Source organism: Cyclopterus lumpus, chromosome 3 (genome assembly GCF_009769545.1).
Source record: "Cyclopterus lumpus isolate fCycLum1 chromosome 3, fCycLum1.pri, whole genome shotgun sequence".
NCBI lineage: Eukaryota > Metazoa > Chordata > Actinopteri > Perciformes > Cyclopteridae > Cyclopterus > Cyclopterus lumpus.
This window is the reverse complement of record NC_046968.1, coordinates 13,590,616-13,613,393: the sequence shown is the minus strand read 5'-3', so window position 1 is coordinate 13,613,393 and position 22,778 is coordinate 13,590,616. Positions and strand designations below refer to the sequence as shown.

The window sequence follows — 22,778 nt, the reverse complement described above, 5'->3', positions numbered from 1 at the left end:
TTGCTGTGATCACGTGTGGATCTATTGAGCTTTGTTATGTTGGAAAAATAATAAGCACTCAACTCTCAACACTGTTTTTTAGTTTTTAGTCGTTACTTTTACGTAAGACTGCGATGCAACAAAGTTTCACTGCAAAACTATTTACCTATCACAAACATGTATAACATTTATGAAATGTAAAGTGACTACTGTATATTGAAAAATGTAATGTAATATATCCAGCATCATTGAATATATGGAAGGACTCCACTTATATTTTGTAATACATGTGAGTATTGTGCTATCTTCAAAAACATATCACAAAATCTAATGACAACAAAATAAAATGACAAACTATATTTATTTTATACTCGGATATAAAATGTATGGTGAAATATAATACTTTAATAAAAAGTGGCATCATTTGTACTTTGTAACATAAAGACCTATGCACATCTTTGATAAAGTCTCTAAATATATGTCTCTTTGTCACTCATAATCTCCCCAGTTGTTCTGGTGAGATTCCTGACTAAACATATTATTGGAGAGGAATGCCTCCTGCGCCCGACTGTAGAGAGACTCATTAAACCACACTACATTTTTTTTTTTTTTAAAAGACACATCATATGCTGCTCTCATGTGTTTCCCAATGCGTTTCTGCTGTCCTCACACTTATTATGTTCATTGATCTAAAGTGAGTCAACAAAACCTTCTTTTCAATGTCATGTGTTTGAAATCAGTGATGTGCACATTTTACCATCACTAAGTGTTTATCTTGCAGGCTGGATGATTGTAATATAATTACAGTTTGCAGAGGGGTTTTACATTTCAAACTTCTTCACTTCTGCTCTAAATTAATTGGTTTGTTTTCCCCCTAAGAGCAATCATGCACCACAGTGATTAAAGTAATCATTGTTCCATAGTTTGACTAAACTGGCACCATGCTGGGTTCATTGCCTCTCATAAGAGAGCTTTGTGCATTTGCATTCTCTGTGTTTAACTCTCCAATTGTGTCAATGTGCATCGGTTAACACTTGATTATAGCATATCCTACATTTTATAGCAAACATATTTCTGCGGATTCATTATACAGTGAAGGATGTCCATTGATGGCAAACAGCTCAACTTGGTAATATTTCCATGTTCACAGGCAGAAATAACATGTTTTAATCACAAGAGGATATGTTTATGATATTAGTTTAGGTGATGCATTGTTGTCATTGTCTTCTGTATCATACGAAATAAACCAAATGTTACCGATTTTATGTTTTGGTTTAAGGTTTTCATAATAGCAGCCTGTAGCTGCAGTAATCACTCAGCCTTTAAAGGTTTATGTTGCGATTACAACAGCAGAATATGTTTACTGGGGCCACACATGGTTTTCTTTACCACCAAGGTTTTTACTTTTATTGGCTGCAAAACTCCAGAGTCTCATATAAAAGTATCTTCGGACTCGTTTGCCATGCTGTGCTTCAGCTAATTGACTCTTTTGGCACCCTGATCTTAGCAACTGTTTTACCATGTTTTTCACAGCTTTCTGCAGTAGGTTTGAAAAGAAGTACCTTATGTTGAAATCTTTTCATGGCTTCTGTAGTCAGATCAGTTAATAAACAATGTGCTGCGTTTCATCTCCGCCTCCACCTTTGCTGTGTCAGAGTGGAAGCAGCAGGTGTATCCTGTGGGAGCATGTGAACCGGCCAGATGGATTTGTGGCGGTGCACACCGTCACTGGCCGACTGTCCCTCCTTCCCACACAAGCACGCTGCTGCAGATCAAAGAGAGTTGTTAGGGGTGAGTGACCGTACAGTCTGCTGGGAATGAAGCCGGGCTGAGGGATTTACTTTGATGAGCTAATGAGTCCCATTTCTGAGATGACTGCGTGTGGACCTATCAGGGTGAGGATCAACGTGCACGCCGCGAAATAAGAATTGCATTCCAACACGCTGTACTGGGACGAGCAGAAGTTTCCCTGCAGGTACAGTTTGACTTTGTAGACGGACAGAATCAATATGTACCATGCAGGTTGAGGACATTTTGATTTTGGATTCATACTGATAGTGGAACCCCTGAGCTCCTCCAAGTTAATTAACTGGGTAAATATCCATGTATACTGTATATATGTGTGTATATCTATCTATCTATCTAGCGTTTAAGGACATGATTCTTGAATTGATGATCAACTTCCTTATATATATATATATATATATATATATATATATATATATATATATATATATATATATATATATATATATATATATATATATATATATATATATATATATATATATATCATTCATTCATTCATTTATTTTTTTCCGGCTGATGCAAAGTGAAAACCAACAGCAAATACTCAATTTCTACTGTCTCATCAAAGCACACTCAACACATACAGTATACATCAAGGACATACTTTAGGACTGCTTTTATACACCTTAGTACTATATTGCTAAGACCTAATTCACCATAAAAGCTTCTGTGTAGATTACTACAAGAGCTGCTGTAGTTACATTTTGATACTACTAAAATGTTCTGAACACAACATAGAAAGCATTGTTTCTTTGTTTAACTTCTAAGACCTGATGCTGACTTTGGGTCAGTTCACCACCTGGTTCACATGCAGGTTGTTGTAGAACTCGGCTTTAATCTTTTATGACAGACCGGTGGACTTTCCAGGGGCCGATCCTTGGTTCAGGATTAATACGGCCACTTCCAGGAAGTGTCTGCAGCCGAGAACTACTTTGAGATCTAAGTTCTTCACAAAACTGATTCATCATGTGATGGAGAACCTTAAGTACCTTGCAGACCGCAGACGATACAGTGGCTCCAAGTCCATGGACTAACTCATCAATAATGTCTCTGGTAAAGGCGGAAGTCTGTCTGATGGTGGAAATCAGTGGTCATAACATCTTTCACTAAACATACATTTTGTCTGGATACTCCAGGCATTTTTTAGCTCAACAAAGATATAAACATATTCTACATTTTCATGTCAAAATACCAGTTTTACTGAAATTGAATGACATCCCACATTTTGAAACCAATGATACGTAATTCCAACTTTTAACCTTATTTTTTACCCCTCACAACAATTGAATTTACAGCATATTACAATATGTGAAAGAACATAACATACATTACAGGAAGGGGGAGGGGTGGCTTAGTGAATCAAACAATGGAAACCTTTGCTGCTGATTTCGTTGGATGATATAAAATAGGTGGCAGGTGGTTTGCTCCTATTAATAATTTTGAAAGGAAGCAACCTTCTTTTTGCTGCAGTTATTTCTCACAACTTTCATAGGAAGTTGTATCAGAAGCAGTCTCACAAATACATACTTCTGCAGTTGTACGGACAGTCTAGTAGACCTAATTAAAATATGGTTAGGGTGCAGTTAAATGCATGCATCCATCCATCCATTTTCAATACCGCTTATCCTCATTAGGGTCGCGGGGGCACTGGAGCCTATCCCAGCTGACATAGGGCGAAGGCAGGGGACACCCTGGACAGGCCGCCAGTCCATCGAGGGCAGTTAAATGCATGCAAAGATTAGAATTCAGGCGTCCCAAATAATAGGTAAATAGGTAATGTTAATATTTAGAGAGCCCGCCTTTTTCTCTTTTAATTGAAAACAGCTCCATTCTAACCTAAACAGAGCTTAAATGTTTTCAGCAGGTTAATCAATAATATTAAAGCAGCAATTTAAAAAAAAAAATGTAAGCAATAACTAATTGTTTACAAATACATGTATACACAGTTTAGTAGGTCTGATGTAACAATATATGTGATTCTATATTTCCTTGGAAGGGCAGAACACAATTTATCTTAGACCATGATTTTAAATAAGGTATGCATCAAGGTACACTTTTTTGTCCCAATTAGGAACATTTTAGTGGTCAAGGCCAATGTCTGGAGTCAGCAGTAGCTATGTCTTGGTAAATTCACAGCACACAGTAACAGAAAGGAGTTCCTTTAAGTTTGCTCCCTTAGTGCCTTACTCATAGGAATACATGTTCATGTAATTCATGATGCAATCTGATAATCATGCCAGTTGATGAAACGCAAAATACTTCAACGTTTTGACTCGCAAATGTTATCTTTATCTAAACATGTGGTTGAATTGTTTCAGAATTAATTGTAAAGAATTGACACTGACTTTAAAAACTGAGACGAAACACTTCAGTTGCGTCCACTAGATGGAGACTACGCACCAACAGAAACCCAGCGTACCACAGAGGAAACTGGTTTCCCATTCGTAAAAAAGAGAATTGATGTTTAGTGTGCACGTTGTAAAGTCAGTGGAAGTCCAGTCAGGGTTACGTTTCGCCTTCTCAAAGTCAGGTCAGCTTCACATTGGTCGACACGCGCGAGCCACAAGGGGCGCTGCAAGCCCCTGAATTGGGAGAAGCCCTGTTCATTCATTAGAGGACGTTTGTCCTTCTTCGCTTTCCGTAGTCGCTCGCTGAGAAATTTTACGTGTTGGCGAAGAACAACCTGCTGCACGGACATGATCTTCTTTAAGAGGTAAGACGCCTTCGTTCAAACGTCTCACGTGAGCTCTAACTTTACTACCAAGGTAAAGTTACCAGTGTTTCATATTTAAACGGCCTCACCCGTCAGCTTTTGCAAATTCATGTTTCGTTGTCATGACAACGCGTGACATGAGGAGGGTGTGGGGGGGCGTAAAGTTTCCCGGCTCTATTATTTTTGAAGAAGAGCAACGTGAACTTATTGTGCTCTAACTGTACAAGATGGCTCGTGGAAGAGTATCCATACACCAATGTCCCCTCTCTGTTAATGTCCAATAATACCCCGTTAGTTAGGGAGCGGTATCCTGGTTAGCGTCACGTGAGTGACGGTACCCTGGTTAGCGTCACGTGAGTGAGGAGACGAAGGCTCTTCTGGACTTAACCGTAAGCGAATCAACGTTGACTGCAAAGATGTCTCCATTTGGAGTATTTCAGAGGGCGGAAAACCCTCACCGATTCACATCACGTTAGGATAACTAACCAGATTAGTTATTAAGTACTGAGGAGTTACTGCTAGTGTAGCAGGAGCAGTCGATGTCGATGATGTTGGTATGTTTAAACGCTTCAAGCAAGTACACCGAGTAACGTTAATAGTTAGCCCGATTTAAAAAGTACTCAATTAACGTCTTGAGTCAGTTAAAGCCTCATTATTATTCGGTCGTAAAGAGTATGTCGTCGTGCATCATGTTGTCCTCGCTAACTGGTGAACACGTTTTTAGTGAAGCGCGTCACCACCGCTGGACAGGTGAAGGCCTAACATCTGTGTGTTCTGATATGAATGGGTTCTCTCCGGGTTGTCATTGAAGTGAATGTGATTTGTTCTTGTTTTTGCTCTGGCCTACATTTCTCTAGATGTCTGCCCTCATAGCTTCCCAATGCAGAGCCCAGCAAGGGCAGAGATTAGCTTTAACCGGGATTAAACCAATGAGGAAATTTGAATTTGTTGGCCCTTATCTCCGAGCAACATGTGGAGTGCTCTGAGCAAATGGCAGAATTTGATCTTTTACTCCCTTTTGGCAAAGCATGTTTTCTTTCCAGTAGACTTGGAGACAGAGGGAATTCTTGCAGCAGCAACATGCATTACTTGTTTGCTGAGTGTAGGCATAGCAATTTAAATAACCTCTTTTTTGCTCGCCCTGTAGTCCATCAGCTGTCTATTATATTTTGTTCACACGTCTTCAGTAAGTGTTGTATGCTTTAATGGCTTAAGGTTGAAAGGTTCTTGGTATATTACATTTAGACCACAAGCCTCGATAATCTCTCTGCATAATATTATGAGTCACCTCATAATTTAGTGAAGTAGATGGGCTCTATATTTGCATTCTAAACATGCAATTTCTTGCCTCATCAGGTAATGTAATTCCACGCTTCATTAGGACTGTGAAGTTTATCATTTGTCATCAAAGCCAAGCTGTCAATAAATGATTAAGTTTCACATGAGAAAAATGTAATATTTGGGCTGAAGCAAAACGGATAGCAGTGTACATTTTAATTGCAGTAAGTAAGATTCTGTTTTTGTTTGATTTTCAGGCTATATTTTAGCGGCTGCTTGTTACAGCCTGAGGCACCGTCATTAGAAGCTGCTTAAGCCTAATTTATTCTGCTATTTATTCCATTAAAGAAATCAAAGGCGCTGTACAATAATTGAAATTTACATTATCTTGATGGTCTGGTTGAGACTGAAAGTGGTAACCGTTTTGACACTGGGTTGAGCAGCGTACTATATGCCATTTCTTTCTGGGACACATATATGATATGCTGCAGTTATTCTACTGGCAAATGACACTTTTAAATAGCATTAGGGCTGCAATTAATGATTATTTCAATCATTGATTATTGCATCAATTGTTTTTATGATTAACCAATTAATTGGTATCTAAAGTGTCAGGAAACATGTCTATCCTTTTCTTGTTCGATCTTGTTTGTACAATTTGGATTCACTGGACTGTTGTTCCTGCCAAAAAGTGAACATCCTCTTATTTTAAAAGCTGAAACAATTTTTTACTAATTATTATTATTATTATTATTAATAATTCATTCTTGATAAATGACTGGAACGATTTATCAACAGGCACTTCACTTAAATGAGCACATGACTAAAGTCAGTGGAATCTGTTTTTGGTACAAAGTGGTGACACGACTCACTCCACAATATATGAAGCATTGCACAAAGACAGATATCATACATTGACAGACATATCACACAATATATTACAATTACAGTGTTACTGGATAGGCAGAACAAGGTGGATATTTAAGCACATGTCACAAAGATTTCAGTGACCTTATTGCAGATGGGAAAAGCCGTTCATGAAACAAGATGTTCTGACCTACAGGGCAGAACATCATTGATTTACTTTGTGTCAATTAACTCATTGATGAATCAACAAATACTTTCAGCATCATCAGCATCACTTGTGTTACCGATAGATACCCCTTCCTACTTGTGATGGCCCTTAAATTTGGTTGGTGAGCAGCCGTTTTACTGTATTGTACAACATTGTCAGGATTGTGTTAGTTCTGTTTAACAGTCTTATAGTGCGGGATGAAAACAACACCGCAGCCTCTCTGAGCTAGTAGCAGTCTTATTGTAATTAAGGGTGAGAAAGAGTAAATACATATTACCTTAAGTTAATAAAAGACAAGCAGGTTTAAAGGAAGACATTTTACACAAGATCAGAGTCATCCATTATATGTCTCTCCTTTTGTTCCAAAGTGACATTGATTTTGTACGCTAAGTTCCTAGACAGTATCCCCCTACACTCCCAGTCATTAGGCACTACGTATATTTGTTCACTCAGTACTCAGTCGTGTAAATAAACACAAATTGCTGTCTGACAGAATGATGGAGAGATGAGGCAAGTATGGGCTTGACTTGTGATGAACCGGCGGCTCTAATTACTTCCTGTTGAAACTGGAGATGAGGCCAACTCAATGTAAAAGGTGGACCACAGCCTGTGTTTCCTTTGGGTTGGGCTGTGTGCTGATGTTTACTTATCTTTCAGTGTGTCTGTGTTAGTGTTTGGGTGATACATGCAGTATAAACATTTTAAGTCATTAAGTTAAAAAAACAAGTAACATAATATATTTTTTGTTTTGATATGTAGTTTGATCTGTAGAGTTCGAAACACAGGTCCAGGAATTGCAGATAGACAACACCAAGCTTAAAGCAATTCAAAACCTGTGTCGTACGTGACCCTTTTCAAGATCAGGCTTCTTACCCTGACCTGACCCTGCTATCCAATTTCCTTTGCATCTTGGAACTGGGGCTAAGGACCAGACACCTCTGTCTTGGAGACACCTGAGGTGCGCAAGACCCTCCTCCAGCCAATTCAAATCCCCGGTGATACACTCATCACATGCCTCTGTCTTCCACAAATGAGCTTTGATTGAGGTGATTGGAATTTCCAGAGGCTGTCACAATCGTTTTGATTGGAAAATAGACAGGAGATAATGGGAGAGACAGGCCTGTTATGAGAGCCCTGTCAGGGCTAAAATAATGCATCAGAGTGAAGAGGTTAAAGACACCGCTTCCTTGTTAATAATTAATTGCTGTGCATGTGGTGGATCCACTTCCTAGCTCCCAGTCATCACTTAATAATTGCTTTACATTTAATTTGGCTTTAGAGACTGTTTCTCAAGCTGGGTAAATTGTGCTTAAAGTTAATATGGACTTGGACTGAGACTAGGGTTAGACTATGGGTTAGACTATGGTTAGACTATGGCTTAGACTATGGCTTAGACTATGGGTTAGACTATGGGTTAGACTAGGGTTAGACTTTGGGTTAGACTTTGGGTTAGACTTTGGGTTAGACTATGGGTTAGACTATGGGTTAGACTAGGGTTGGACTAGGGTTAGACTATGGGTTAGACTAGGGTTAGACTATGGGTTAGACTATGGGTTAGACTATGGTTAGACTAGGGTTATAATATGGGTTAGACTATGGGTTAGACTATGGGTTAGACTAGGGTTATAATATGGGTTAGACTATGGGTTATAATATGGGTTAGACTAGGGTTAGACTAGGGTTATAATATGGGTTAGACTATGGGTTAGACTATGGGTTAGACTAGGGTTATAATATGGGTTAGACTATGGGTTAGACTATGGGTTAGACTAGTAAATATTCAGGGATTCTGTACACTTGTTTTTGAGGTGTAGATTTCTTGAATTAACTTCATGAGCTATTTTTTAAACAATATCTTCAATACTAGTAAAATAAGCTTGTATTGCTTGTATTAAAGAATATTTATGAGAATATTAATATATTTGAGATAATACTGACAAATTGGAAAGCAATACTGTTAATTATAACTGTTAATTGATAATTAATATAAAAACATAGACATATCTGGGGCACCAGATAAGATTATCTTAAATAATCACTAGAAGAACTCCCTCTCCATGACTGCATGCGTGGACATATCATTTCTATATTTTTAACTAATCGAGATGTCAAAGATATATGGATTATTTCAACACAACTTCTTGATGCTTTTTCATGGACAACTTTTCATTCGATGGTCTAAGCATACATTTCAGAGAGATAACGACTGCCCTCTTCTTCCATCTCCAGATGACAGACGTCTTTGTTAGTGGATTAGGCATTAACATGGTGTCCACGCAGACCAGCAGGGACACACTGGAGAGGAATGTGCCTTTAATACGCCTGGAGAACGATGCTGACCTGAGGGTATGGCGAGCTTCGTTACATGATTCCACTGCAGTCCGGTTTTGTGCTATGGGGCCACCACGGAAGAAGTCGCACAGACTCATGGTGACCTCTATGGTACACTCTTATCTGCACCAGAAGAGGATCAAACTTCACTTGCGGCTGTATAGCCCCCCTTCTTTGGGGAATTTGCCTGCTCCCTTTGCCAAATCCTAAAGCAGCCAGTGCTCAGCCTTGCATGCACACAGATAATGATCAAGTTAATTAGACCTGAGATTGAACGAACTGCAGCAGCAACTTAATCATTTGTAACTTGATTAGAAATACTATATTCTGCACCCCCAGAGACTTGAAAATGTTCTGTTTTTTTCAAAGAGCTTGAAATTAGGATGTACTTTGGAATTCAGGTCTTGAGTTAAGACATAATGTTTTTGTAATCCAAAACAGAGAATTTATCCTAAAGTCTGAACACAAGGGAAATCCTCTGCTGTCTCTGACTGACAGTGAGCAGGTGTATATTACTAATGTATTAATGGTCTCTTCCTTATACCCATAGGAAATCTATGAATTTGGAAGGAAATTGGGTCAAGGTGGCTTTGGAGTTGTTTATGAAGCCACCCATATTGAGACACAGACAAAATGGGCTATTAAGAAGGTTGAAAGACAAGAGGTGAGGGCATTTGGCACCCCTCTGGGAGGCCTGTTTTTTTTTTTACTGTGATTAAAAAGTTGCACTTATAAGATAGTTTATTGTTTTGAGAGAAACAAATGTCCAAAACCAGCCTGAAACTCCATCAGTTGTGATTTCACTTTCTGTCACTTCAGGCAGGAAGTTCGAAAGTCGAGATGATGGGCCATGAAATAAACATTCTCAAACAAGTGAATCATGCTCATATAATACATCTCCAGGAAGTGTATCACACGGCTACGGTGAGCAATGCTAACCTTTTACTAACAAACTCAAAGTAAGCCTAATTGAGAAGGTGGGTTACGTGTAATGCATGTCATGACATATATGATATCATAATCTATTACGGTGTCTGCATGATTATTATTTATAAGCACCCAAATTGAGTATATGTTCAGATGCATTTTCTCTGCTTGTATCTAGATGACTTATTTAGTTACTGAGCTGTGCGTTGGAGGGGAACTGAAGCAGCTGTTGCAGCGGAAACGGTTCCTTACAGAGGACGAGACGAGGCATATCATCCGTAGCTTAGCTGACGCCGTTGTCTACCTTCACAAAAGAGGTAATGTCATTCTACAGATGGACATTTTTATAGTGTTACAAATCATCTTTTATCACAAGCTGAAGATCAAGTTTTTGATGATTGAAGTCCTCATCTTGCTCCTCGCTACTCCCTGAAATCACTGATCGGGTGTTTGCAGGTGTGACAACTCCTGTGTGTGGTTACTGTTACAACAGACAACTGAAACAATGCTGTTGTTGAGTTGCTTCATATTCATACGGCTGTGTATCAGGAGGTAGAGTGGGTTGTCTGTTTGATCCCTGGCTCTAGCTCTATGATGGGAGGAAAAAGGAGTGACAGCACATAGAAAGCTACCCTTGCTCCAATGCTCTCAGGAATGTTCCAACTCTGGGGACATATATAGATCTTTAAAGAAAATCACTATTAGACATGATCAACCCACTGGTTCATGGACTGTCTGTCCAAGGAGTAAAACTTTTATGCGTAGTAACACACACATGGGCTCTCTGGGGGTTGTCATAGACACCAGCATACAACAAAAACTGCCTACACTGATATTCATTGCAGCAGAAGGATTCTGTTTCTGTTGGCATCAGAGGGCAATTTGAACAAAGGCCCCACCAGTCGGTGTTTGCTCTCGGCAGCTCAGATTCCTGAGGCTCCTTGCCCGCTCAATATCCTAGTCAGCCAAAACACTTTCAGATGTACACTGTGACTATCCTCATCCATAACATCGTCTGAACTCATATTTGGGAATACCATTTTTGCTGTTGAAAACGTAATTTATTTGTAGAGTCAGTACAATTAATCAACGTAATCAATGGCGATCAGTGTGAGATTTGGTTTAAACCACAACACTGGTCCATGACGTCACTGAGACTATACACATCAGCGCACACCATCACTCTGCACCAAGCATGCGACCAAAAAGAGGTAGAACAACATTCTTGTCTTAAAGAAAACAAACCTGAGGTAATAGTCCTAGATTTGCTGGTCGAACAACAAACCAACAACATACTTGAATCCTGAAGGACAAAATGGATAACTTGCCCAGTGCTCCTCCGACTTTAACCTGCAGAAGGAAGATCACAGATTCTTCAAGTCGACATTCACTGATTCTCCGCCACCAGACGAGAATCAGTAGCCGTTAAACCTGTGAACACAGTACGGGGTTGGTCCCCGGTCTGAGGCAGGAGAGATTCTGCCCAACAAGTCTGAAGAAGCAAATCCCTGCTGCCATGTGGAGAATTAGTTTACAGTTCAACCCGCCGACAGGGGAAATTTTGTCCGAAGAATCTTAAGTAAGAGGCTTTTGTCTGGGCAGAGATAGATAGGTCATAGTGTGTTTGTAACCTTGTTTGTTTTGTTTTAAGTTGAACCGTACTGTTAACGTGCTATTGTGTATTTTACAGGAAGCCGAATCCTGTTCAGTGCTCTGTAACATAACTGTTGTGCTTGTTGTTGCTGTGGTTGTGTTGTTCCATGCTGCTGAGCTTTGTTGTGTTGAGGTCAGCCTCCGCGAGTAAAGTTGGTAAACTGTACTTTATTAGTTAAAGGACCAGTGCTGCTGCCGCTGAAGCTGAGGTTGCAAGTTTGGGTTCTGTGTGATAAGATAACAGTTGCTGTGCTTTAACGCTGTGGTGAGGATCTGCCTTGTTTTGAGTTCCTTCTTCTTCTTCTCTTAAAATTAACCCACATTCACACACTCACACACACACATACTTTGTTATGCTTATTTCATACACGCGTGTCTAGTAAGCGTGTCCTCCATTGTGTGTCTTATTCCCCCGCATAAGTCTTGCGTGACATAACCACTTTACGTGACTACGTTTCCCATCTCACTCCCTATTTACTCCGCCATTGTGGAGTCTGTGTGGCGTAATCACAAACGTGACTAAGTCCACCATCCTGCTCTCCCTCTCTTTTTCCTCTGTCTTCCACCTCTTACACACACACACACACACACACACACACACACACACTCACCATACCACGTAATTGATTGTTACTTTTAGGTAGTATGCTTGTAATTGTTTAATATATGTTTTTTTCGATTCAGAATATTATAGATTTTTTTATCAGTATTGTTAAATATTATAGAAGAGCAATTTTCAGTAAATATATTTTGTACATATGTGTTGTGATAATAGCTGGTTGTTATAGTCGGTGCTTGGATTCAGCCTTTCAATGTTCATTCTGAATGTGGAATAGTATTTTCACTATTTACATTTTGAGTGAACACCAATTTTGAGACTTAATCCACAGTTTGGTTATTGGTACCTGATCCCAGGGTGGTGCCCCGTTATTATTAATATATGTTAATAATCCTATTGATATGAATACTTTTATTATGTCAATAATTTAATTTTCATACTTGCTAATAACCAAACCCGCTCCTCCCAGATCCCAACATCTTGCTATTTTGGTTTTTCTGTCATTATAGAAGCGTTATTGTAATTCTTTCAAAATGCTGATTCCCCTTCTTAGTAAAATCTGCTGTTGGTGGTAATTTAGGCCATTGATTGGCAATGAGGCATCGTTACATGAGGCTAATGACTAATGTATAACAAGCCAGGAAGCAATATTGATTAATAGGTGTGTTTTTACATGAAAAGTCCCTCTATGGAAACTAATAATACTTATGAGAAAGAGCTGGTTTAAACTTGGCAGCCAGAACCTGTGTGTCAAATGAACTATCGCGAAGCTTCATTTTGTAGCGTTTTCTCGGATCAGATCAAATCTTTCTGTTTGTCATATTCAGCTGTTAGTTTTTGGAGCTTTACTTTGGATTGGCTGTGATTTGCACTTTAATGCTAACACATCCTGCCAACAGCATGGTACATTTTGCATGTACATGTAACTACACTGCAAATCCAATTGTTAATGATTTCAGTGAGTGAGGGAAGATTAATACACCAAAAAGGATGTTATAGTTGGTACAACTATAACTACAACAGTATTTTATTAGATAACAAAAATATATGAAGAACTAGAGTATTTTTAGAATGGGTTATTGTAACATTACAATATATATACTTTATTAAATACAGACATTTCTGATTACGAAATCGAGAGTTCAGCTGTTAGCAAGCGGTCGAAAAAACATTTAACAAAACGTATCTTAAATGAATAAAGGGAAAAAAAGAGAACATTTTCAGGTGTTTGTTTTGTGCACACCAGTTGGTCTAACATACCTTTCACACCCCATCAACACTGTTGCGTTTTATAATTGGTTGCTTCAAACAGTGCAGTGAAAAGGACTGCCCAGGGCAAATTGTATTTTTCCTCCTGCCTTCTCTCACTCCACCACGTTTTGTTAACGAGGCCGTTCAGCCTGGCCTCCTGTGAGCAAGGTGAACCCATCACTGTGACCACGTGTGCAAAACAGTGGGAAAAAAAACAGTATTCTGGTGACTGACATTAGCAAATCATATTGCCCTCTGATCACAGACTTTATTTATTTTTTCTTCTTCAGAGCTATGGTTGTCATTGATGATATACCAATGAATTGTTTGGGTATTTAATTGATAACATCAGCAACACAGAGTTGTGTGATACTTCTCAGTGGTTTCATCACCATAAGCAACCCCCGTGAATCCATTGTTGTTATAAGAATATTGATATGAATATTGATACCCATATATCCATGTTACAACTCTATACAAGCCCATTGTCTTTGTAAAACCTTTCGTCCTCCCATTTTACAGACATAGTGCATCGGGACTTGAAACTTGAGAACATTCTTGTCGAGAATGCTCTCAATGAGGATGATGATGGTATAATTAATATCAAGGTAAGATGGGCACTCAAACTGTGACACTTTCCATGACTCCTTCTTATCCATTCTCTGTCAGACTGAGTATAAACCTCTGACACTATTTATTCGTCAAATACCTCCTCTGTTTTCACCAAAGGCTTTAAACACTACTTCGTTAGGACCGACTCCTTCTGGTCTCCCTTTATAGTATACCTTTACAAAGAGAGACTCAACGGTATCTTTACCAGCTGAGCAAGGATGCTCGTCAAGGATGCTCAAGCTGCAGCCTTGTTTTTTTCTGACAAAAGCACCTTTTAACAGAGAATTGAATATGAGTTGTGTCAGCAGATCTAAATCTTGTTTATTTGTATCACCTTTTTCTTCTTGCTTTTCTTTACCAAGGTGACAGACTTTGGATTATCGTTGAAGACAAGTGGTGTAGGGATTGAGAACATAATGACGGAGACCTGTGGGACTCTTATCTATATGGGTATGACACCTATATCTCCTTCAACATGCGAGTATACAGAGATAGAGCTCAAATAATGGTGTAGCATTTTTGCCATCTGCCACGGTATCTTTTTTGGTTCTAACAATGAGGGGTGCCAAAGTTGGACATTTTAATATTTCATACAAAGTGGTTTTGTAAGAAGTTATTCTATTTTTGCATGTGGAATGTATCGGGTGTATTGTATATCTATATGTAAAGGTACCCTGCTTTTTTACCAATAGTGGTGAGTTTTATTTGCACCGTGTGCTCTACTAGCAAGCCCCCATTACTGCCGATTGAAGAGTGTGGTACTACAAATGTGTAGTGCATGCAAGCTACAATATGACATCACTCACAGACAACTGGTGGTGGGGAAAGTGCCTACAAAATTCACAATGTGCAGGTGAAGGCAGGAATCAGCCGCCATGCCAGAAAGGACATGGGGCATGAATTGAAGGGGGGACCAATGGCCCCTTGCCCACCTCCAACCCCTGTACTCTCTGTGCCCTTGCTCTAACCACACCCATCTTTGAACTCTACCTTCATTTAAATCTCAAATACATTCCTGTAAGGTTTCGTGACTGCATCTTGCGCAGGTGTGACACTATCGCAGTGAGAAAATCTGTCCACAACAGGTCTCAAAGTAAAAATAATAATTGGCTTTGTGAACGTTTTAGTTTAGAAAAGCATTCAACACGTTGGTTAGGCCTCAAGGATACACTCAATGTGTTGGTTGTAAAAACACTGACTGAACATTTCTACTTTGCATGCTGAACGGTTGTTGCATATCTAAATCAAGACCCACCTGCAAAACTCTTTTTAAACTCTGTGAAACCTGCATCCACTTTTTCTCTTCCACTTCTATTGGTGCGTTGCTACTTTTTGCTGCTCATTACTGCCACCAGCTACAGATATGCATCCCCATCGCATCGTGTGCTTGTGCTGTGCGAGGGTGTCCTTGTTAGTATGCTGATAAACATGGTACTAATAATATGGAGTCAAAATAGTGGTCACAAACTTTTTTTTCTATTAGTTTTAAGCCCCCTTATTTTCATATCTCAGACAAAAAAAGGCAAACATTTGTGTATGCATGTAAATTTCAGCACCTGAAGTGATGAGTGGCCGTGGTTACAGCCAGTGGTGTGATATGTGGAGCATAGGAGTCGTTATGTACATTTTGTAAGTAGACACACATATACTATATATAAATGTATATGTGTATACATTTATACATGCATGCCTACATACTGTGAATACATGTGTATGAGCTGTGTGTCCTTATAGGTTGTGTGGGAAGTCTCCGTTTGTGTCCAAAACAAAGACAAACCTACTTGAGGAGATTATGAAAAAAGGAGTCCAATTCATTCAACCCATCTGGGACACAGTCAGTGATGCAGGTGACACTTATTAATAAATAAATTAGAAATGTAATCTAGCAAAAAAAGCGAAATTGTAGTCGTTCTAGATGTTGCAATGCAGTTTTACTGTTGAGATGGTGACTGACAAGCTCACCGATTGGCTCGAGTATGTCTCAACAGCAAAAGATATTTTGGCTTGCCTTCTGAAGGCGGACCCTGCCTACCGCATGTCCGCTAATCAGCTATTAGAAAACCCCTGGATTACAGTAAGGCAACGATTGTTCCAGCTGCGTTCATAAAATTCACCAAATGAGTCACAGGAGGGGCTCTTATGGGGTGCTTTGTCCAACAGGGTGACACTAATACGCCTGCTATGCCGTCCAATGCGCTGGAGATGATGCACAACGATCTGGAACTGAATGAGAGTAAGACAATGATTAAGATTTAACTTAATTCAACTAACTAAATCCAGGTCATGGTAGCTTAAATAATCATGATTTTGCAGGCAATAATATACAACAATATATTCTGGAATACAGTACAAATATAATGGACCAAGTGGAGGCAAAGCCATTTTCAGTAAATTAGTGTTATATCATTATTAGCTATTTGTGGTCTGTTTAACTTAACTGGTAATGTAGCATGAAGTGTTTTGATCTTTAACCTGCTGAACTGCTACAATAGTGTGTTTGACATGTCCTGACATATAACTTTAACAGATAACAACCAACCAATCAGAAATAAGATGATCTTACATGGGATGGCTGTGCAATACCCAGTCCCATTAGAGATGACAAAGTTACCAAAAAAGGTCAAATTAGTCAAATCTACACTCCAGTAACTGGTTGTTCCTCAGCCCTCTCCACTGTATGATCATCAAATGCCTCATGTTTACATATTACCGAGAGGTAGAGGAGGGACGAGGAGAAAGAAACAAACCGAATACACGTGAGGTTACTTGATGTTGATGTTATTTAAATTGTAGGAACAGAGGATCTGGAGGACTTGTCCCTCACCTCTTTTGATGGCACACTGGACCCAGCGCCGCTCCCCAGGCTAGCTTCAACAGAAACAGACGGACAATGCAGGAGGCCAGCTGAGGAAGGCAGAAGCTTCCGCACACCCTCCACATCCACCAAACCGGTATGTCTGTTTTGCACATTACATTGCGACTTACAATGCACAGCTCTACAGTTTGACCTCAGCTGCCTATGTATATTTTTTTATTCAGGACTTGACCTTAATACGGCTCCCAAATATTTTAAAGATGTCCAGTCTGTACTTATCTATTTAAGTACTGTTACTTCTGCTTACACATCGCTTACCTCATGGTAATCATCTTGTTTTTAAATAAGACGATCCTGTTCAGTAGATAATTCAGCACTTACAGCAAAACCAAAGCTGTTGAAGTTTTTGCCCGTTATTCCTAATAATTTTTTAGAAAGTTACTGCTTTTTATCATTTTCTGATTTGTAGATATCATTCATGTCAATATTGAAGTGGTAATTATGATTGTGAATCTCATATTATTCAAGAGACAGGTTGGAAACTAACATTTCTTGAAAATAAACGACCACACTGTAGGTCAGCCCTTAGCTACTATATCCATGCTCATAGAATCCAGGTATCATTCGCTCATCTTTCCTTTGCATCTTGGAATCAGACTAAAGTGAGTGGTGGCGTCCTTCAGAGGGACAAGCGAAAAAACGGCTCTGAAACTCCGGGACCGCTTCAACACACCACACAGGTTTGTTGAACCTCCTCCAACGAGGCCTTTTCAGTTCAACTTCAATTTGTGCTTTAATTAATAGGTTTTTAATTTCCAGTCGCACTTCACTTACCCTGTAGTGTTATAGGGTTTGATCTAAATTTAAATTGTTTGTAAATTGTTTGTAATTTCAAAGGTAGGCTTTTTTAATTGAACTGCCTTTGTGCGTTCTTATTGCCAAGCAAACTGCTTTTCATATTCAATGACCACTAGATGGTGCCAGATTTACCTATTAAATGGTAATGAAGGTGTTTTGGTGCAGCTGTTTTAAAATGGATGTGGTAGTTAATTTTGTAATGAAAGAAGAATATGAATCTTCTCCCTGCAGGCTCATGCCAGGCAGAAATCCTCCACACAGCTGAGTGCAAAGCAGCACAGGTCTCAGGACAAGAAGAACGTCAGTACGGGACAGAAACCAGCCTCCGAACTCAGTAAGGTAGACGACCAGAGACCTTCTATCTACAGTAAAAGTAGGACTGCCCCCCGCAAACTCTAAGACAATACCCCTTCAGGTATTGGACAGTCACATCACTTGAGAACGAGTTCGAGAACACTAGTGGGATCACAAAGTGAGCATACAAGAGTGTTTCCCTCTTGCACGCTCACTTTCTTTTGCTTGAGTAAAGGAAGTGAACAAACAAGAGAGAAAAAGGGGAACTTGAAGAACACTTCATTGAATGTAATTGTGTTTATTTAATGTAATTCTGTGATTTAGCAGTGATGTGAATGAAACAGCTGTGAATGGTGCAACCTTTTTGTTGTAGACCAGCGACTAAGTAGTGACAGCAGTGTCAAATAAATGGGCTTCATATGCAGGTGTGAAAATAGTACAAGTCCAAGACCACTGCAGCTGAGGGTCCAGCCTCAGTGGGGCGTTGTGCCAAAGAGAAGGGCCCAGGTCAGAGGTGTTACCAAAATGGGGCCAAACTGCTGGACACATGCTTACTGTTGCACAGCCAACAGTATGTCATCCAGTCCAAATACAGCAGCACATCATGACATCTCCTTATTATATACACTGTTAACGTATTCCACGTCTATTCCATATAGAAATGATCAAATCTCTTATGTTAAAAATGAATGTTCATTTATTACACTGGGAAAAACTCATTATTTGCTAGAGGCATGTCATAATCTGGTCTAATAGTTTCAACATTAAACAGACATTTTTGTAAAATGAAATGTACAAATTGATTCACACAAATTGGCATGTCAGAAATGTGTGATTTACAAGTGTGTGTTTGTGTGTGTGTGTGTGTGTGTGTGTATTACTATGTACTTAAAATGTGCCAAATATCAAAGAACACAGAACTGTTGCACATTTCATGATTTTCTTTTTTTTTACATATTTCAATTTCCATAACATGACAGCATATGTCTCATTGTTTTATAATTTAATGTGTTAAATTGCAGAGAAGACTCATAAAGAGCACAGGACATTTTATTGGAAATCATTTCAACGCCAAAGTGACCTCTCAATTCCAAAACGCCCTATATGCAGTGACTGCATCCACTCAGTGTCAAAACAGAAAACCCGTCACACAGGCTGGTTACGCTCCATATGAATGCAGAGGATTGGGACTGAGAGCAGCCACGGGTCTAATCTCGTTTGGAGGCCATTGAAAGCAGTAGGAGCTACTTTGAGGGCACTGCCATTCAAGCACAGGTTTTTCCGCTGGAGAGAGAATAATCCCCAGCATAGATACAACATTAAAGTAGTCAAGCATAACGCACAGAAGCTGAATTTCAAATCCACCCATTTGCATCTTGAAGTGAATGAGTGCCAACAATGGAGCTTCTGTGCTTATGCACAGGCTCTGTGCTTCAGTGTGTCAATGTCGTGTGCATTTGTTAAAACCGTTTTCAAGATATATTTCTACGTTGCAGGTAATTGTCTTAAAAGTGTGGACACAGTTTGTTAGTTACCAAATTTGTTCCAGGTGGACAAACTGATCTTGGGTGATAGTTATTAACATAGCGAGTATGATATGCATAACAGTGTTTCACTGTCTTTTGTCAGATTTATTTAGAATAAAACAGACTATGATAATTAACACATGACATATGATATATCTTTGATTAATGCTGCTTGCCAAACGACTGCAACAATCTTCAACATTATTGACATGCTGTCTGCCTTTGGTTTACTCCGACTGGTATAAACAGCAGATGGAGCTGTAGTAAGTGTCTGAATTCATTTCCTGGAGTTAATCTGAAGGAGAGTGCTATCCCTAAAGCGTACTACCTAGTTTTGTGCATGAAGATGAGTAATTAGAATTGATTGCATGAGACACTTCCCGTTAATACTGTAATGTCATGTAACTTGTCGCTAATGGATATGGTGTATGGTGATGTCTTCATGGTCCATTCAAACTAAATAAATGGTTAAGACATGCCTATTTTGGGGTTCTGTCTTGTTCACAACATGTTATTTTGTTGGTAGATCATTTGATAAATAAAAAAACAAAAACACAACAATGAAGTTTCCATCAAACATCTTTTCTCTTTAGATTACCACATGGAGGTCTATTTAGACAGCCGTCTGTATGGCAACTTTCTGTCAGAAGTGGGGATGGGATTTCAGCATATGTTCCTCATTTTCTTGTGCCAAACTTTTGATTAATTATAGAGAAACATAAAGGAAAAACATTCTCCAAATTGTTTTTTGCAAGCAGAATATGACCTACCGCAAATTGTTGTAGCGCTTGTTCATGACTAAGGAAATACAGCAAGAAAATACGGAAGAAAGTTTTCATCTCCGAGGACAGCAGGTTCAGATGCTGTTAGAATACTGTCGGTTTGTATTGTTGCTTAGGAGCCTCCATTTGTACTTTTACTCCTTTGGCCACAACAACAGAGAAAAGAGGTGGCAGGGGAGGGGGGAACGAGAGAGGCCGTATGGTGGATAGGTTAGGGGCGTGAATTTGGGACAAAGCATGGAGGCAAAGGAAATTAGAAAATTCGTCGGGATGGAACAAGGGATGCGCCCCTCACCCCCACCCCCTTCAAACCCTCCCCCTTTTCCTCCAGCAGTGCTCCTGACAGATGGAAGTAAGGGTGGGTGGGTTGATGGGATGGAGGGATTAAAACTCTGCAGCCCCATTTTGGAGCCTGAAGAGAGTGTCACTCCCGCAAAGGTGGGGCGCAGAGAGGCACTTGTGGCGAGAGTCATGGGGCGTGTGAAGTGGGTGCACACGGGCTAATGTCAAAAGAGGCAAGGATGCTTCCCCTCCATCGGCCCCCCCTCTGCTCCATCCACCTTTAACCACTGAGGAGCGTGGATGGGGGCGGCTAGGAGAGGGGAGGGGAGTTCATCTCAATAACCTTAATAGAGATCCTTTTAATTAATCAGCTCATCTGCAAAGGCCTGATACCTGCAGCTGAACCCCCCACACCCACCCCCACGGTACTCCCCTCCATCCTCACCCCAAACGCAACATCCTCACTGCTGCTGTGACATTGTGGTAATGAGGTAACACAGCTACAATGTCATGGAAATGTTGCGGAGACGTTATCTGTGGGAGCTCATCACACATGCTGATGTTCCTGATCCCCTTCAATGTTTACGTTGTGTGTGTGTGTGTGTGTGTGTGTGTTTGTGTGTTCATGTATGCTGCAGCACCACAGTGCCCCCCCCCCAAAAAACCCCAAACCAAAACAGATACATATGGCCAAAAACCACAGAAGGGGGGGGATCAAGTAAACACTTGAAACAGATGGCAATTTCAAACCAAGCCTCATCAATCTTTGTTGACACTACCCCTTTTAAACTACTCTTATTTGGGTTATTTGTAATTATAATATACCGTAAGCTCATTTGAATATCACATTAATTACTGAACACATTGGAGTAAATACCTCTTTTATAAGTCCTTGTTAAAAGTGAAAAGTTCTTGACTACGGTTGGATGGCGTGTTAATTTACAGTGATATCTAATCCCAAGTTACTTCACATAAAAGGCATTACTATACATATTTTAATGGGGAGGTGGTTGTTTTCCAAGCAATTTTCTGCTAGAGTACATTTTTAATTTATTCATATTTAATTTATTGGTCTCTGCATACCCGCTCAGTAAAACTAATCAACACCATGTATGGGCCTCTTAAAGCCACATCTCTCCTTGGCAGGCAGACAGGCAGCTTCTGCATTAGGATAAGCTCTCCTCTCTTGTGCACAGGCTGGGTGAAATGCCCTGCATTCAGTCGAGCAGGAGGATACCACCTCCAAAGAGAGATGTTCAGTTCTCGCAAACAACCTTTTAGTCAGTAGGAAAAAAGAGTGGGAAATGAAAGATGTGCCCAGCAATGAGTGATCCAAAACATTTCAATTCCTGTGGACAGTGACCATCCTCATTGCTGTCAGAACATCGTCCGCTGGGACAAACTCCTCTGCCCTTGAATTGGTTTTATGGAGCTTCGGCAGTCATTTAGCACAGTATGACTGGAGTTCTTATCACCTGACTCCGCTCTACACTCCAAATATCTATCGACCCATTGACACACCTTGAGGAGGGATCTACACAACCTTACACATGGAAATTATTTCAATTAATGGCCATTCCCCTTTGACAAGGCAGAGGGGAGGGGAGAAACAAAGGATCCCAGACAACAGGAGCATTTCTCTGGTGTAATGTGCACCATGTGCAATGAGCAGCGGAAAGGTCATTTGACACATTTCTGCCAGAATGAATTCATTTATTTCAAGCACTTAATTTTGCAGTCACCTCATTGGTGCACGGCTTGGCAGTGCACTGAGAGGGTGCATTACCACGAGTAGAGGCTTAGTTTCCTCCCCAACAGCTAGTGCTGACCACAGGTCTGTGGGAATGCCTGAAGAGCAGTGAGATAGTGAAATGGAGTGTGGGAGATCCAATCACCCCTTCTATCATAGGAAAATCGCCCCCATCACCTTCAGCGTAATTGGAGCATTCATTACAGTTCAGTAAAAATGCAGGTTGCCATTAGATGGGCAATTTAAAAGTAGGCTTCTGGAGAATGAGAGACTTGAGGGGTCAC

The 22,778-nt window shown here is 39.9% G+C and overlaps 1 protein-coding gene across 4 annotated transcripts; it reads left to right on the top strand.

Annotated features, from left to right (window-relative positions):
* The first annotated feature begins 4,403 nt into the window (after window positions 1–4,403).
* On the top strand, window positions 4,404–20,216 carry stk33 (serine/threonine kinase 33). 4 transcript variants are annotated; one of them, XM_034529558.1, is made up of 15 exons: window positions 4,404–4,501; window positions 9,084–9,200; window positions 9,736–9,849; window positions 10,005–10,109; window positions 10,291–10,429; window positions 14,098–14,183; window positions 14,550–14,637; window positions 15,741–15,816; window positions 15,922–16,034; window positions 16,176–16,261; window positions 16,348–16,420; window positions 16,981–17,138; window positions 17,659–17,742; window positions 18,092–18,199; window positions 19,177–20,158. In XM_034529558.1, exons 2-15 carry the CDS (start codon window positions 9,084–9,086, stop codon window positions 19,384–19,386), a joined length of 1,557 nt encoding a protein of 518 aa, XP_034385449.1. In that variant the 5' UTR covers window positions 4,404–4,501; the 3' UTR covers window positions 19,387–20,158. The 4 variants fall into 4 exon arrangements, with proteins under 4 accessions (XP_034385449.1, XP_034385451.1, XP_034385450.1 ...); XM_034529559.1 differs by lacking the exon at window positions 4,404–4,501 and adding an exon at window positions 4,875–4,890; XM_034529557.1 differs by lacking the exon at window positions 4,404–4,501 and adding an exon at window positions 4,900–5,055.
* The last annotated feature ends 2,562 nt before the right edge of the window (window positions 20,217–22,778 follow it).